Raw genomic sequence first — 16,830 nt, forward strand, 5'->3', positions numbered from 1 at the left:
TCTACGGCTCAGGACAGAAATACAGAGATCAGAGTGCTTAAGACGTGGACAGTCAGCCATAGAACTAATCCGATCGGAGGCTGACCGTTCAGAACAGCAACAGTAATGAGATAAACTCAGCCAGCCATTGGCTGAGGGAGAAGAGGAGCTGGCTCAGCCATTGGCTGACAAAAGAAGAATGGCATTTACAGGCAGACAGAAGAGCCCACAGAGGCCCCCTGGGTGACAGTTGGGATTATGGGTAATATCATTAAATCCACTTAACAGTCAGAGGGAGGCGAGGGAGAGAGACAGAGCACGAGAGAGAGAGCAGTATACTCTAGTGACGTGTAGAGGACTGACAGGTGTTGTTCTTAGAGAGTGGTCTACCCATCTGTTCAGGATAGCAGCAGGGGGGTTGCTTAGTGGAATTAGGACCACAGAGAGAGAGGGAGGAGGAATGGTGTTGCTTCTACATCCCAACTGTCACATCATAATACAACATCAAGAGAGACAGAACCAGGGGAAGGAGGGCGGAGTCAGGGCCTCCCTGCAGGCTAGAGACAGATCGGAGAGAGGTGGAGACGGGGAGGAGAGTAGAGGACATGCAGGCAGGCTGGCGGGACAGGAGGACTGGCGGTAGGACACGGCTGGACACGTACCCCTTGGGCCTGCAGACGCAGGCTGGTAGCCGGGCTGGCTGTGAGGCGCTTTTCCCACTGACTGGGACGCGGCTCAGGGGTGGCCTCCATAAAACTGCGCTTTAACTCGCTAATGCTAGCCTGATGTTTCAAAACATCCTCCTGAGTCTTATCCAGGTCCTAGTGGTGCCAGGAGGACGCCACACAGCCATGGTGGGGGGTGAGGAGAGGGGACAACAACAATGGACAACAGCTACATTAGTCTGGAAACCATGACAGTAACAGGATGGACGCCAAGCCTCACTGATTGCCCGTGTATCGCTAGTTTTAGTGTGTGTATGGGTGTACCATTTGTGACCGCATTCAGAATTATAGGCGTTTGTCGCTGTTTCCTACCTCACAGTTGGCTCAAATAAATAAATAAAATACATATTTTTTGAACATGTGAACTTTCATATGGCTTAATTACAAACCTGTAGGGGATCCGTAAATATTAATACAAATATTACAATTATGAGCCTAGTTTGGCCAAGGAGACCTAGCTCCAAGTAATGAGGGCATTTCCTTATGAGCCACCAGGAGGCGCTATCACTCCACAGAATGTACAGGCTGGTAGTGGCACCGTTTCTTCACTGTATTTAGTGAGACTAAGAAATAATGGCCACACACCGTCCCAATCGTGACCTCACTCTAACGGACGACGATATCCAATTAAAAGCAGTCCGATTTCAAGTCGTTGTGAGCCCTTTTAGACAATTGGAGGATGTAGAAAACATCCACACTGATCAAAGGTTGTGATGAGAGAGAGGCATCAGTGAGGTGAGGCTTTTGTCAAGAGTTTAACCCTTTAGTTCAGTAGTAGCCTACAACGTGAACGACAAAAACATGGAACTGCCAATGGAACCCAATCAGAGGAACCAATTTTCCCTGGTCGTCACATTTCGACAGGTGTACATTTATACATGGCATAAAGCACATGCTGTTGCCATGGTGATAAGTGACACGTGACAGAGTGTGGCTTCACTTGAAATACATTTACATATATTTTTACATTTTTTCCATTCAGCATACTCCAGAAGGTTTGAAACATTGTTCTCATCATCTACACTTCATGAGTCTATTCCAGGTCATTTCTCCCATCATGACCCCGGTAAGGGAAGGTCATGATAAAAGTGTCGTTTATTTACGTTTAATAGCGTAAAAAGACATTCTAGTAATTACATGGCATAAGGCATCATGGCAGTTCCACGTTTTGGGGGCAGGTTTAGTTTGTTATTGTACTGTTACAAATTCAAAACTCAAATCAAGCCAACCAAAGCATGAACATCCCTAAATGGGTTAGGGAAACATTATTAGTCGGATATCACCGGGCAATACTAAATAATATGTTCACCAAAAAACAAATAGACTCAATAATAGGCCGGTAATCAGCGGCCACCCTCACCCCTACTAAACACCGAACCCTGTTGGGTCAGACATGCACCCAATCCCCATCCCTCATGCAGAATCATGCATTGGTGTTCAAACACATACAATCACACACACAGAGCCTGAGAGTGAGAGGTAGACCGGAGTAGTCAGCCTGGGACAGGAGCCAAGAGGACACAGGCTTGGGCTTTGATTCCCTTTAGTTAGGCGCCAATAGTCATCATAGTCATACCAACCTCCAACATTAAATTGCTATGTCTGACATATATATTTTCCCCCTGCACTCTCAACCTTCCGCTCTGTGGAATCAAAAAATGAAGAAATGAGGCATTTTGTGCAAAAAAATAATAATAAAGAGTAAATCAAATGCAGCCAGAGGTGAGACCCTGTGCAGTCAGGACAGATCCAGTACAGAGGCTGTGGGGACAGGGCTACAAGCACACTGGACCCTCTCCAAACCACACTTCACCGTAGCTGTGTAGTGATCAACTCTAATACTAAAATGTGGACATAAGAGAACACTTAGTCCTCACAATGTGGAGCTCACTTGGGGGTTTAACCCTTAGAATGCTGCAGCTAAGGCAAGCCTATCCGGAACAATGTCCTAAACCGTAGTATGTGCAGCTTTGGTGGCGCGTGGTTGGACAGCAGTGTGTTGTACTCCTTTTCCCCCTGGAAATAAAAAGCACCAAATACATCCCAGATCACAGTGGCACCAGCACTAAAAAGATATCAACAACAAAGCATACATTCCTGCAGCAAAAGTCAAACCCAGGCTACAAAATGAGGCGCAGAGAGGATGTGGAAAACCCCAGCTGATTTACAGACAAATACACCATCAAACAACCAATCAAATCAACCTGTTGGGAGGAGTCTGGCTCATCTCCTTTCATCTACGAGTGCCAAGGAGAAGAGGACATGTTAGTTTGACACCTGCACTGCCCATACCGCTCTGTATAAATGGTATTATAGATCATCTTAAAAAGGTGCAGTACGACGGGCCCTCACAGACCTCAGTGCCCTCAGTAGGTGTGGCCGCCGCCCCTTCGCTAGGCTCCTCCTCTACCTGCATGTAGTGGGAATGGTTTTTGTTGGGAGAAAGAGAAGGTGAAATGGATGATGGGAAAGGCCGATTCCCAGCAGCACCACATAAAGGTGCGATGTCATGTGATTGAGGGAGGAGCAGCCAGGCTCCGCCCACATGAGAGTAAGGCATGATTGGACGGAGGGGGGGGTGCACATGCTGGCCTTGGCTGGGATACTGGGCGGCGGTCTGGTCTTGTTTCTGTGTAGAGCTGATTTTACGTTTTTTTTTGTGTATTTTCCACCGTGTGTTTTTTTTATATTGTTTTCAAAAAATTGTGAGAAACTCTGGCATATTAAATGGCGACTAATAACACTGATCAGGACAGGGGCAGGGAGTGAAACACTGCAATAACGTCCTTATAGGCCAAAAGTAGCTTGATAACAGACATATACTGAACATATTCACACATCTAGCGGTTTATCAACATTTCCAGCCAAACGTATGATGACAGGAATTGATCATTTTACAACACTAAAAAGTTGTACAAGGTATCCTTTTCCTCTTATTCATTTAACAAAAAGGATTCATGACAGAGCAGCCAATACTAGTACAATATGATTTCTAATTTAAGATCTCTGGAGATTGGCGAAAGATTACAATTCAATTTGGTCATTTTACACAGAAAATCAAGGGTTTGGAGAAGGAAAACGGAGAGAGAAACATAACAGGGAGGGAGTGCAGAATACGGAGGTGAGGTAGTGACATGGTGCCACTTAAGGCCCCTACACACCCTACGCAAACAAAGTGACGGAGCGTCGTATGCGATTCGTTCCAAAATTTGACCCGCACAAAATAGTGTGTAGAAGTACGTAGAGAACGACGCGCCGTCGCTGCGTTGGCGTAAAGTGTCGTAGCGGTCTTTAGGCAGCAGGGTCACACAGCTCTTCCTGCAGCAGGGAAGTGTGTGTGTCAGTGTTTTTGTCTGAGCAGAGCCTGGCCACGGGGGCGGGCGCCTTGGGCTCCAGATAGCACAGTGACAAGGCCAGGGGCAGGGCCAAGAGGAAGGCCAGAGCCAGGGACTGGGAGGCAGACAGCAGCACAGCCAAGATGAACATGAAGGAGGGCACCAGGGAGGGGGAGGAGAGGGGCAGGAAGCGCTGCAACCCCGCGGGGACCAAGCAGGCAGCACAGTCCTGGGGCAGACTGGGAAAGCAGAGGTAGCCGTCCTCATCCAGCAGAGAGAAGGGAAGGAGGCCCAGGCGCAGGCCCGTCAACATGCCCAGCAGGGAGAGGCCCAGCCTGGATTGAGCGGCAGCCTTGGCCTGGGCAGGTGACCCTTCCTGGGGCTCTGAGCTACAGGCCAGGGGGGAGGGGGGAGGAGAGGCCTCTAGAGGCTGGTGATGGTACTGCTCTGCTGCAGCCAAGCTATCTGCATGCTGCTGCTGGGTACAATCAGGGTCCCAGATACCCGGGTAGTCCCTGTCCCCGTCCTCCGAGATGTCGGACAGAATGTCCAGCTCAGAGATGGTGTCCAGGATGGGAGGAAGGGATGAGATTGAGGAGGAGGAGGAGAAGGACAGGGGGAACATGAAGATAGACTGCACAGTGAGGGACCATCGTTTCCCCGCCGCAGAGAGAGAAAGAGAGCAGTCCACATGTAGACACCATGCAGGGAGGGGCCAGTAGGGGAAACGCAAGCAAAATCACAACCCATAAAATAAAATAAATGTGTGTGAGAAATTATAAAACAGTAACAGGATAGAGTGCACAGGAAAAGAGAGGAGAGGGGGAGAGAGAGAAACACACTATTAGTCAGTGAGACATGTCAAGTCAGGGGTGCAGACAAGAGGTCACAGAGAGGGGGCAGTGGAAAAGGTCAGGGGTCAAGGGGTGCTGGAGAAAGAGGGTGGGTGGGGTGTGAGGGAGGTCAATCACATTCTACAACTGTACAACAGGATTAGAGCTGGCATCATTAGTGGACAGAGACGCAGACTGAAGTCAGAAGAGATAACAGGGGGGGAAGAAACCCCAAAACAGGAAGGTGTTTGAGATCGAGTTAGAGCATCGTCGTACTCCGGTTGTTGTCATTCAAATCAAATTCAAAACTCAAAGTACTTTGAGCTCTGTCCTCTTAACAACATGTTCACTTCCTGAGAACCATACATCTACCCTGCCATGGCAGGACAACATCTGCCGGACAAAAATCCACTTAGTGGAGTCTCGATTAATAATCACATTTGCAAAGGGGGGGGTGTCCCATGGTCCTATCGGATACATTACCCCTAGTACAACTAAGACAGTGTGCCCAATGAACTGGGCTTTATCACAGAAGAGATGAGCCTCTGAATTCTTTGAGCTCAGTACCACAGGTTACATAACGAACTGAATACATGGCTTTCATGGCCAACTCACTGTAAGACTGAATAAGATCCTTTATACAGCTACCAAATGTCAAGCCAGTCTAAAACTCTTCCAATAGGAACTAGCAGGGGCACGGAGCAGACAGTTCAGAATGACATCCTATAGCTCCAGCTAATTCAATTCAACTATACACTGCTCCAGCGGCTGTTGTTTTGACTACTGGGCTGAATGGGGGGGTTTGTTCGGTAGATTTGTCAAAACGCAAAGAAACACATTACACAGTAGATCTTTTGAGGAGGGGCGGGGAACGTGACAAAACCAAATACACAAAGTTTAAGTCACTATACTGGTTGGTTTACATACAATCCAACGAGCAGAACAATAGGCTAGTTATTCTAAGCTAAACAGTAGACATACAATGAATTGAGTTCCCCTGTAGTGAAACCTTGGGGGCATTTCTTTGAGACAAATGAGATTAGGAACAGACAGACAATTCAGTCCCGGTCCAACAACGGGATGTCTCATTCTACCTAGAGAGAGAGAGGAGAGACCCGAGTGTGAACATCCCCCTGCCTCCTCTCTCACCTTGGAGTCAGAGGAGAGTTCCAGGCCAGGCTCCCTGCCGTTCTCCCCAGAGGTGGGGGCTGACTCCTGGGCCTCGGTCACGTTAATCGTTGGAGCTAGAGGGGCACAGAGGAGACAACACACACAGCTTTATATAACAACTATATTCTCCATTAATTTTCGAATGATATTCAGCTCAGCACATCAATTCTAATGTCAACTCGTGATAAAAATACAAAAAAATCGACAGTCACATCACAATATCGTTATGTTTTGTTAGGTAGCGTTAGCTAGCACTAGTTGGCTAAACCTGCTGTTCTCCATCTTTAAAGAAATAAAAAATACATGAATATGGACCCAACATGTTTTCGGCCCTTTTTTTTATTGAAGACTAATGAAAACTAATTGTCTCATGCTCTCTCACCTCTCTGCAGCAGACATATGGTGAGCAATATGTTTGGAACATCGAATCGCATATAATAAAATCGCAGTATCAAACCGCAACACATATAGAATCGTGAGAATCACAATACATATCATGAAGTCCCTGGAAGTCCTAAAGTCAACACCTGGCCAGCAGAGGACACTCTAACCACAGAGCACAGTTTAATCTGGTTCATATGAAAGAAGACCATGAATGCAGATTCATAGTACATACCAGACATGGCTATTTGGTTTAGTTATAGTGTCGGCCTACTTCCAATAGCTATTCAGTTGAAAAGAGCTCAGAGAAAAATGACACAGCAATCAGTTCTTTGGTTAAATGCTAGATCTATGTGAAACTACAGTAATTGACATGTCATGAATAGCAGTAGTGTACAGTAGTGGATTTCGTAGTGCCAACACACACACACACACACACACACACACACACACACACACACACACACACACACACACACACACACACACACACACACACACACACACACACACACACACACAGAGAGAGAGACTGAGTGGTCCGTTCATGGATTCTTGAGGTTTAGTTGTGATGGTTTGATATGGTGGCGGTGTGATATGGAACCTGTTATCATCTGTAACCGACCATGCCACCCACAGCACAGCCGCCACTCCCTGTATTGTTGTGCCATGTGTTGGGGGAAGAGAGAATAATTGATCCAGAAACCAGAACCAAATTCTCCTCAGCTAGGACCGCCTCGTTCAGAATCCCAGTCCCGGTCCCATACCAGCTGTGACCCTCTCTAAAGCTCTGGGGGATTACTGGGTCTGGGGGCCCTAATCAGGGGCCAGATCTTTGTCTCAATCAGAGCACAGAGAAGACTCCACAGCTGGCCAGACGGAGAACAAATGGTTCCCGACGTCTCGTCTCTTGATCGCCTCTACTACGGAGGGGCTAGAGGGAATTAATAGTATAGAGCATTGATGGTGAACGATCAAGAGGCTCCTCAGAGAGGACCTACATACAGGAGTGGAAAGGAGGGAAGGAAGCAAAGAATGGAGATTCCAGAGCAGGCCAGGTTAGCCCACAGCTGGACAGAGTAGAGTAGAGTAACCCTTTAATAATGAATGGCCCTTGTGCAATCGGGTATTTGGGATATTTGATTTAGTTATCCTAGTACCGTCAGATCTTCAAGCTAGACAGAGGGAGGAAGAAGGGCAAAAGCCCTCGCCTCATTCAATCGTTGTAGGCTACTCACGGCAACGTAGAGTATTGAGTAACCAACATTCATTTGGTGATTCATGTTTGTCGAGCTAGTACTCTCCTCCTGGATTAGTGCTGATGTAGTGGGAAGCAAAATGCAGATGGGTAAATATTACACGCTATTCGCTCTGTCACAGGAACCACCGTACATGTTCAAGCTTAGATTCCCAGGTTTAATTACAACAACACTTGCAGCTACAGCATCACCTGCATTTAATCTTCATGGCAGCCTGCTTGCAGGCTACAGTCCAGTACTACTGCATTTCAGTCTAATTCCCCAAATCAACTGGACACTAAGTTTTGCTCAGAGCAAGTTCTAGAACGCTTTCAATGGTTGAAAATAGGCCTAATGACTGACAACATCCTTCATGCGTGCAATTGCTTTACTGGCACTGTTTCTTTCCCGTGGTAAATGTATAGTGTCACGTATACAGCAGGGGTCCAGCCATTGAAACACTTTTGAAATCCCCTGGTCAAGACGAATGAGTCCGGATTCATCCCCAGTAATTCCCAAACAAAGGGAAACAGATGTTGGAGCCATTTCCCATATCTAACCAAATGCCCATGATGGGGAGGAAGTCATGCATACAGCTAGCTACACACACACTCACTGGCTGACCCCGTATAGGACACTGGCTCCGCTCTAAACACTTTAGACGAGACGGTTTGAACAAACTAGGAGGATGGTGTTAGTGTGCTCTAAACGTTAACAATTGATCGGGACGAAACAGAACGCATGCTGAGGCATGTTGAGGATTGCGGTCATACATCTGAACAGGGTTGTGTTTCTTTTTGTACGTCTCACTGTAATGGTTTTCCTCTGACCTTGCGGGTCCTTTGTTACGTTCCCTCCTTCGCTCACACTCTGGTTTGGAGTGTTTCCCCAGCAGTTTCTCTAAATATCTCTTTGAAGACGAGGCGGGGGGGTGGTTCTGTGACGTCCCCCTACGGCGTTTGCCTTGAGCGGACTGATTGAGAGCTCCCTGATGGTCACACAAAGAGACTTACTGCTTGTGAAGGCCGGGTGTAGAGACCATATTCCATCGAGTAACACTCTCCACTCTTCCTGCAGAGATAGCTATGGACTGACTCAGCAGAGCCCATAGTTTAAGGTAGTGGGCATAGTAATATGGCATCCCAAATGTGTGTGTGTTTGTCTAGTGCCACGGCCTACCTCCATCCAGGCTTCGTGAGATACGCTTGCTGGAGGTGCGCTCGAAGTAGGGTGCCGGCCTGTCGATGAGGGTGCTGGCCTGTCGTGTCTGGGCCTGGGTCCGACCACTGTATCGGAACTTGGAGCCCAGCGTGAGAAACTTGGCTTTAATGGGTGCTTCTGGAGTCATCAACCTAGAGCGAGAATGGGACCAAAATAAGATCAATACTATTCTGAAAACAAAACTTTTTCATATCCAGTTTAGTGGCAGTATACAAAACTTATTTCAGTTTACTGGAAGATTTTTCATTGGAAGAAAGCCTAGTACTCTATTTCATGCCAGTAAACTGGGACCACCGCTGAAGCCAAAGTGATAAACATAACCTCTCTATTTACACACAGAGATGGCTAAGGATGAGTCATGAAGACGCAGGTATAAGGGATCCATTCAACAGTCTCATTGTTTGTCAGTGACCGTAAGTAAACACAGCTGTAAAGGGCGCCGAACATTTAGCTGTCTCTTATTCCCCTTAGCTGGCTCTGCTCTGAGTCACAGTTGTGTTTGGGACTAAATATTATCGGGAGACAGAGGTGGGAGTGGGCTGGTCGCTAACCTCCCTGCCCCTATCCTTAATCTCCTATGGCGACAGGGCATTCCTGCCCGTCCAGCTCCCCCCATTCACTTCGCAGAGCCCCTTAAATCAGACATTTTTCGCGCGCAGACAGACAGCAGAAGTTCCTTCAAACAGGCCCGTGCCAAGCCTGAGGGGCCGGCAGGCTGGAGCAGAGGGGAGAGGGGAGGCACTCAGTCCAGATGTCTCTGGCGTCGTCTTAGTGGTGTCAGGTTTAGCCACAGTGGCGTCCATAAAGTGAGGCAATTGCTCTCTGCTCTTCTACAGGCACATTGGGGCGGCGGTCTGTTGTTTAAACACAGGGGCGTGCAGGTCAGAGCTGATTTCAACCCCATTCAAACACGCTGGCCCTGGGCGTGCTGCTGGTGTGTCAGGGTCTCTGTAGATTCCATCATGATCTCAGCATCCCCGGCACGACTTCTCCATCCCAGCACAGCCAGGGTCTGGGTCTAACATGACATCATGCCTTCACAACACAGTCCAAAAGAAGCCGCTATTTGATCAAGCTCTTTGGCCCAAACCGATATTGACCAGGCTGATTAAAGCTCTCATTGGTATTGATATCAGTGTACAAGACCATTAAGATGGCAGTTTAAGGAGAGTCATTATTAGGAGTTGATTTAGCACACAGAGGATCTGAATCATAGAGGAGAGAGGTGCTATTGGGCTTTGGCTATTAGTGGTTGAGTAGAAGGCAGCGAGCGATTTTTTTGCTTTGCATTTGTTGAGGCTGTGGCTCCCCTCCTTGTTACCTGTGCCAAGAACAACATAGCTCGATTAAACAGCCGAGGATCTCCATGGCAAATCTGGTTCCAATTTGCCATGGGCCGACACTCCTCTTACAAACTGTCAAACAATGCAAGGCACCGCAGGTGGGATTTATTTAATGTAATGTGTTGCTGGGGTGATTCCAACCATAGGGCGTTGCGTTTCAAATGACGTCAAGACAGATGAACCCCCAAGGGCCGGGCTGATCTGGGAGCGAGAAGTTGGGGTTTCACGGTTGAAAGACATCTCTATCAGTGGGTCTGAGGGACTCTGCTTTCCTAAAGGATATTAAATGTTTGCTCATTCTTAATCCCCAGTGGGGGACAGTTCCTTCCTTAATGATACATCCCTGCAGAGCGGACGCTAAGAAGACAGTTTAAGCGCATGATAATGGCCATGGCTTTAGGCCTCGGACGGAGAAGCTGCTTAAACAAATAAGTGCACAATGGCCTCGCTCCACTCCACTGTGCTCCATCTCTTCAGTCTTTGCACTGGACAGGAAGACTTGGAGGAACTTAGTGCTCCCTAGAGACTGGCCAATTACACACTTCAGCTGGTACACACTTCAGACTGTGGGGGAGGGGGGGGAAATGCAATTTAACATGCTCCACTGTGGTTTGACATGGGCTCCGACTGTCTGTGTTAGCTTAGACACGCATTTCACAGAGTCAACAGGTTAGAAAGGGTCTGTAGATGGATGTAAAAGGTGGAACAGAACATTTTAACAAATGGTGCAATCATTCAAAAACAACAGACTTCAAAGGACCTAACACACTAGCTCTTCCTCGTTCAGACATATTTTCAAGTCTGATGCAGTGAGTTAGAGGTGAACAGGATTAAGTTCAACAGAAATGTAGGGGTTGTTGACGTGGATGCTGACAGTGATTGTTACCTGAAGAAGGTATGATTCTCCACACAGACCTTCCAGACCCTCTTGGCAGCGCGGTGGTTGGGCAGCTTGAAGCCCACAGAGCTCTCAAACTGCTCTGTCTGGAAAGCAGAGTATAGACGTGAGTTCCCCTGAGTACTAGAGACTAGCTCAGTTAGAAAACATACGCGCTACAAAAGACAAGAGATATGGACCCAACGCTCCCACCTCCAAGACACTAGTTTGAATGGGCGTTAAGAAAGAAATATCTAAATGTCAGTATTTCCCTCTGTACAATCAAACCATCTCCTAACACTGTCAGTATTTGGCTCAATGAAGGAGTCTCCTTCCTACGGCTGCTCTCTCGAGTGGGCTTTCGAAAAGGACAACTCCAAAATGTGGAAATGTCTAGTGTTTTCCTCTGAGGGCGGTGCTGTCCCGTACCTCTCCCGGCCTGATTTTGATATAGAAGTTGCTGCGTTTGTAGGAAATCTTGAGGATTTTGGGCCAGGCAAAGCGGTTTATCCGGAGTCGGTCTTTGTAGATCAGCAAGCCGTTGGCACACACTCCCAACATGATGTCGACTCCCTCAGAGTCCTGCAGACAAAGACACCAGCCAAAGCAACAGTTCAACAAAGTACAATGAAGAGAAAACACAGTCAAGTATGCAGTATAGACAACAAGGAGAGAACAGACAACATTCTCAGATTTCGCCACGGAGCACAATGGAATTATTTGCTATAACATACAACTAAAAGGCCGGATATTCAATCATCCCATCACAACTCAATGGTAACGTTGTTATCAAGCTTGCATGACGCCATAAAGGGCCTTTTAAAGTCCGGCTGTATGGATAGATACAGAGTGACTATTGATTTGTGTATTCAAAATCCATCCCCGCTGATGGGCATGGCAACTATTAGATGCCAATGCATGGCTTTTAACCAAACCCTCTCACTCCGCATGGCCTTGGCATGCTTTGCCACATGACCTGCATTCCCTGCCTACAGAGAAAGAAAGATAGCATGAGCGAGTGAGAGGACATGTGGGCCTGACATGTACTTTTCTCACTGACGGTTGGGTTATGTACTAAGAGGTCACTGATCCTTCTCTCCCCCCTTATCGCTCTGCCTCTCATTCCCTTTCTCTGGACCAAATATTTCTCTGACTATTTTCAACCCATGTCGAGTCCACGTGGAGAGACAAGGGTTCATTCCACGGGGCTGTTCCCATGTCGATGGCCCAGTGAAAAGAGCTCCGGCTCCAATCCATGTGTTTGTACAGCTGACGCGGTGGTAGGGCCGGCTCTCTTTTCCAGTTGAAATGCTTTGGCTTTCTGTTTTCCGGCGCCCTCTCTTCCCCTCAATGCACACCACATCAAAGGAGCCTCCCTGAGTCCTGTGTGCTCTCACAGGCATTTCTTCCAGACCTCCATACACAATGAATGGAGCATAGTAGAACAGTTCCTGGGACTAATGACTAAGTTTGAATACTGACCAGCAAGCTATGCCTCCTTGTGCAGAGGATATCCACACTACAGCTTACAGTTCATTCACCTTTCTTACCGCCATCAGCTTCACATTTTCTCATCGCAGGGCATTTTATAAACCTCAAAATGTTTTTCCTCACATTTACCCCAAAATAAATACAGGAATTATTTCTCAAACATCATTTCTGGTTGAATTGGACATTTCAAAACCACTTTGTGTGGCAGCTAGGCACCTTGGCGTGGTGGAGATCCACACCGTACATCGACAACTTCTTAGCATTTTCTAAGAACTGGGCATCTGCTTGAGCAGGAGTCATCCCTCTAGAAAAGTAGACAAAACAAACAATCTATTGTAAACAAACAGAGGTGAAGAGTTCAAGTGAATGATCTGAAGTGGCAGGTCCTGAAAACGGGAATTCAAAGTATGATAATGATCACAGTACCTGTAAAGTCCACGGGTCATTTCCAACTAATTTCTACACAGGTGTCTCTCTCCCCAGTCCTAGGTTTTAAAGAGTTCCCTTTTATCTATAATATTTAATCTCCTAAAACTATGACACAGTGTCATTGTCACTTGCTCGTTTGCTAATTTAAAAAGGGATAGTTATCACTGAACTATACCCTTTAACCCCAAACGGCCCTGACCTGTGAGTTTTGTGGAGCTCCACCACCTTCTCCTCCATCTCCTTGGTCTGTGAGGGGGCGAACTGGAAGTCGCTGATGTAGTCGAGGCGGTGCTCGCCGGAGTCATGGTCTCCCAGCTCGGCCTGCAGGGCGTAGGAACCCAGCAGGGAGTGGGTGACGAAGGAGCAGGGCAGACGCCCCGACACTATGTCCTGTCGGAGCTGAAGGCACAGGAGATATCTACAGGGAGACGGAGAGAAGAGAGAGAGATGGGATGATGAGGAGGAGGAGGAGGAGGAGGAGGAGTGGAGGGAGAGAGTCACAGTCCATATCCACATTGAGACATGAAACACAGGTTGTAATTCTGGTCTGTACATTTCTCATGACACTAGCCCACTACTTCAGTTCTGACACAACACGCATGTGAAAACTGTGGGTTAGATGGTGGGAGGGGGGGGGCGTTTTCCTGTACGTTACAGTAGTGCAGCAGCCTGCAGAGAAGCAGAAATAGCATACAGAAATAGCAAAAGGTTGCAGCAATATCCAGTGGAGCGGTCTTCAGCCTCCAGAGTTTAGTTTCAGTACAGCCCCAGGGCCAACATCACAGGCAACGGAGGGAAACCATCTGCACGCAAGCAAACCCCCCTTCACGGTGTGCAGCCTGCAGACTCAGAGATGCAGAAATAGCATACTGCCTGTGACCTTGGCCCTGGGGCTGTACTGAAACTAAACTCTGGAGGCTGAAGCTCCACTGCACTGGGTATTACTGCAACCTTTTGACGGGCGCCGATCAAAGAGGGCATTTCTACGCTAGTTTAGGCAGTGGCTCAGTGATGGGAGTGCACCGGCTGAGGGCTCGGATCAGGGCATGATTAGACACTGGGAAGCTAGGGGGACACACACACATGGACATTGAACACTCAGTGGATGCCCACCGTCCCCTCCCCCTCAGTGTTCTGCTCTTCTGACCTCATCAACCAGTTGCTGCTGCAGTGTACAACTACTGTACAGCAAGGGACATGCCTTAACTGGATCCGGACTAGGTTATACAGACCAGTTGTACATTGAATAACAGTGCTTGTGTGTGTGTGTGTGTGTGTTTAGCTACATTCTGCATGTACATTCTGTATGGGCATGCTATCTGAAAATCAATAGCATGTACTGTACATACCATAACAGTACATGTATTTACATTTCCCCCATAAAGCCTGTGTACAAAATACTCTGGAAAGATGTCCAAATAGTGTGAATGCAAAGTATTAACAGACTGTAGGTTTGAGACTGCTACGGGCCATCTGTGTGGTATAAAAACATGATTTGTTTGCGCGACTGGGCAGATCCATTTTCTTTGCTTTATGACTAACACAATAAAGCCAAACATTCAAAATGTACAATTGAAGGAGTGGGGACGAAACAGATGTGGTGTGTGTGTGTGTGTGTGTCGTGGCTGTTTGACCTCTTTGTTTCCTGATGAAAGGGACAGTACAATACCTGGTAATATCCTCGGTCAGCTGGGATGGATCAGGGGGGTAGAACTTGACATTGAACGCAAACTGCCAGGTGGCATCTGTGGAAACGGAACAGAAAAAAAAACAGGGTCTCATCTGATCAAGAGTGAAAGGAAATACTTGATCTATATCGTCATAACACGTGATCATTATTTCTAAGCCATAAGGCCAGGCCGCGTGTGTTCAAACAAAGACGAACCGACTCCAGCTAATTCGTTTGGGTGAGCGTTTGTATGTAGAGGAAGGATAATTATGCATTTAGTATGAAATAACCAACACGGAAAAACAAGCGATGGCGGCATGCCGGGCCAGATGTGCTAAGAACCAGATGTGCTAAGAACACTCACTCTGCTAAAAGAAGTGGCACAGCCCCAACAGCTGTGCTCATCGTAAGGTAGGTGTGTGTGTGTGTGTGTGCGTGCGTGCATGTATGGATAGTGGTGGAGAAGAGGGAATCAGACGGGCAGAGAGATAGAAAGAGAACAAGATCACACACTGGGAAGGATGTAGCAGCTGCACTCAATTACACAACAGCTAAGACCCGTGAGCAGAGCCTCTGTGAAGATCTGAATTGCATACTCCTGGCATTCCTCTCTCCTCTTCAAAACACATTGGAGGAGAAGGTCAGAGGGGCGGGACCTCGGTCTTCTCCTCCAATGGGTTTTGAAAAGGAGAGATGCCACGAGGAGTACAATTGGGGTCTTCTCTTTGAAGTGGAGTTTTGTCAAGCCTGGAAAGACCTGGTGAGAGGAATTTTGATTTGGTGCTGTACCGTGGCGCAAAGAGACTCATCACAAATAGCAGAACAGAAACAGGGCCTTTCAACATACCGCTCACACTCTGTTTTGGGTATCCATCATTGGACACACTGAGGGGATTTAAAATCAGTAGAAAAAGGCTGGATTTAGGCTCAACCAGCTAGCGGAGAACACAGTACATTTCAGAAAAACACGTTCAACAACTCTCAAATCAACTTCACAATTGCAAAACATATGGCACACACCAAACAGGGTGGTCTACGGTGATAGTTGTGAGGTGGGATTAAAGAGCTCATGTTTCGGTCATGAATTATTGTTGTGACCGCTGTATAGAAAAGTACCATGTATGGAAAATGTATATGTAAACTGTGATCTGTATATAAATGGATCAAAGAAAAGTCAGTACCAAAAAAAAAAGACGTGTGCTCCAAAGAAGGGGGTGGTGGATGGGTTAATAAAACAATTCAAACTCAAATCCTTGACACTTAATCATGACACGGAGTAACTTTTACGTAAGTAACGTACTTTCTAGTAGTAGCCTACGTTTTTAGAGAGACTACTTGGTGTTGGGGTCAGATGGGCTTAACAGCCTTTTGCAAGGCTCCATGTTTACCTACCACTTCCTGTTATCAGCGATTCGAGAGCGCCATGTGAGATGAGACAGGATGAGCAGTGCTGATACACACTATCGCCTCATTTCTGTGCGTGCGTGCGTCCCCTCATAGACCACTGGCTTGATGTGGCGATGCCTAAAGCTTCGTCAGCATTAGGCTAGGGCTGGCTGTCACCTAGCAACCGCTAGCGGAGAGCGAGAGAGCGAGAGAGGTATGGGCTAGCGCTAGCCTGATTACACCCGGGGAGAGAAGAGATGGATGATGATGACGACTGTCTCTCTCCCTCTTTCATCTGGGCGAGGGACGTTACACAACGGCTTAATTGAAAACAAATGTCAACCGTGTCCTGACATAACAGACTTAATGGTCTTTCCCTGAAATGTACAGTCTGAAACGTATTAGGAATTATGGATTTTTCTATGCAGAAAAGGGATAATGAAATAATGAAAACCTCCCAGTGGAGGTTCTGTGTTGCTCATCAGTGGAGAGAGATAGTAATGTCCTTTCTGTTCAGCTGCAGGCGAGTGAGTGTCCCTGGTCTCGTCTGGACAGTACGCTGGAACAGAGTAATTATGAAGTGATCCCATGGGGACCATTTATTCTGCTGCAGCAACGAAGGGCTCTGCTTTTCATCCTTCCCAGAATCCCAAGGCCATGTGAGAGTGAACGTTGGGATGAAAAGCCAGGCAAGCAAACAATTCCATTGACGGTGTGGCGAAAACGGGAAGGAATTCAGGAAGTCTGAACAAC

The 16,830-nt window shown here is 47.3% G+C and overlaps 1 protein-coding gene across 21 annotated transcripts in view; it reads right to left on the reverse strand.

Annotated features, from left to right (window-relative positions):
- Positions 1-16,830, reverse strand: part of LOC118386842 (protein 4.1-like) — a 95,941-nt gene that overhangs the window by 10,768 nt on the left and 68,343 nt on the right. For 12 of the 21 annotated variants that reach the window (XM_035774745.2, XM_035774744.2, XM_035774743.2 and 9 more), the window contains 11 exons: positions 14,692-14,767; positions 13,222-13,440; positions 12,810-12,897; positions 11,532-11,684; positions 11,112-11,209; positions 8,841-9,013; positions 6,022-6,116; positions 3,061-3,114; positions 2,909-2,941; positions 2,285-2,347; positions 642-800 (listed from right to left, as the gene is read on the reverse strand). In XM_035774745.2, the coding sequence (XP_035630638.1) occupies positions 642-800; positions 2,285-2,347; positions 2,909-2,941; positions 3,061-3,114; positions 6,022-6,116; positions 8,841-9,013; positions 11,112-11,209; positions 11,532-11,684; positions 12,810-12,897; positions 13,222-13,440; positions 14,692-14,767 (1,211 nt within the window). The other 9 variants (XM_035774763.2, XM_035774756.2, XM_035774762.2 and 6 more) reach the window with 5 other exon arrangements.

This window comes from Oncorhynchus keta, chromosome 8 (genome assembly GCF_023373465.1).
Source record: "Oncorhynchus keta strain PuntledgeMale-10-30-2019 chromosome 8, Oket_V2, whole genome shotgun sequence".
Classification (NCBI taxonomy): domain Eukaryota; kingdom Metazoa; phylum Chordata; class Actinopteri; order Salmoniformes; family Salmonidae; genus Oncorhynchus; species Oncorhynchus keta.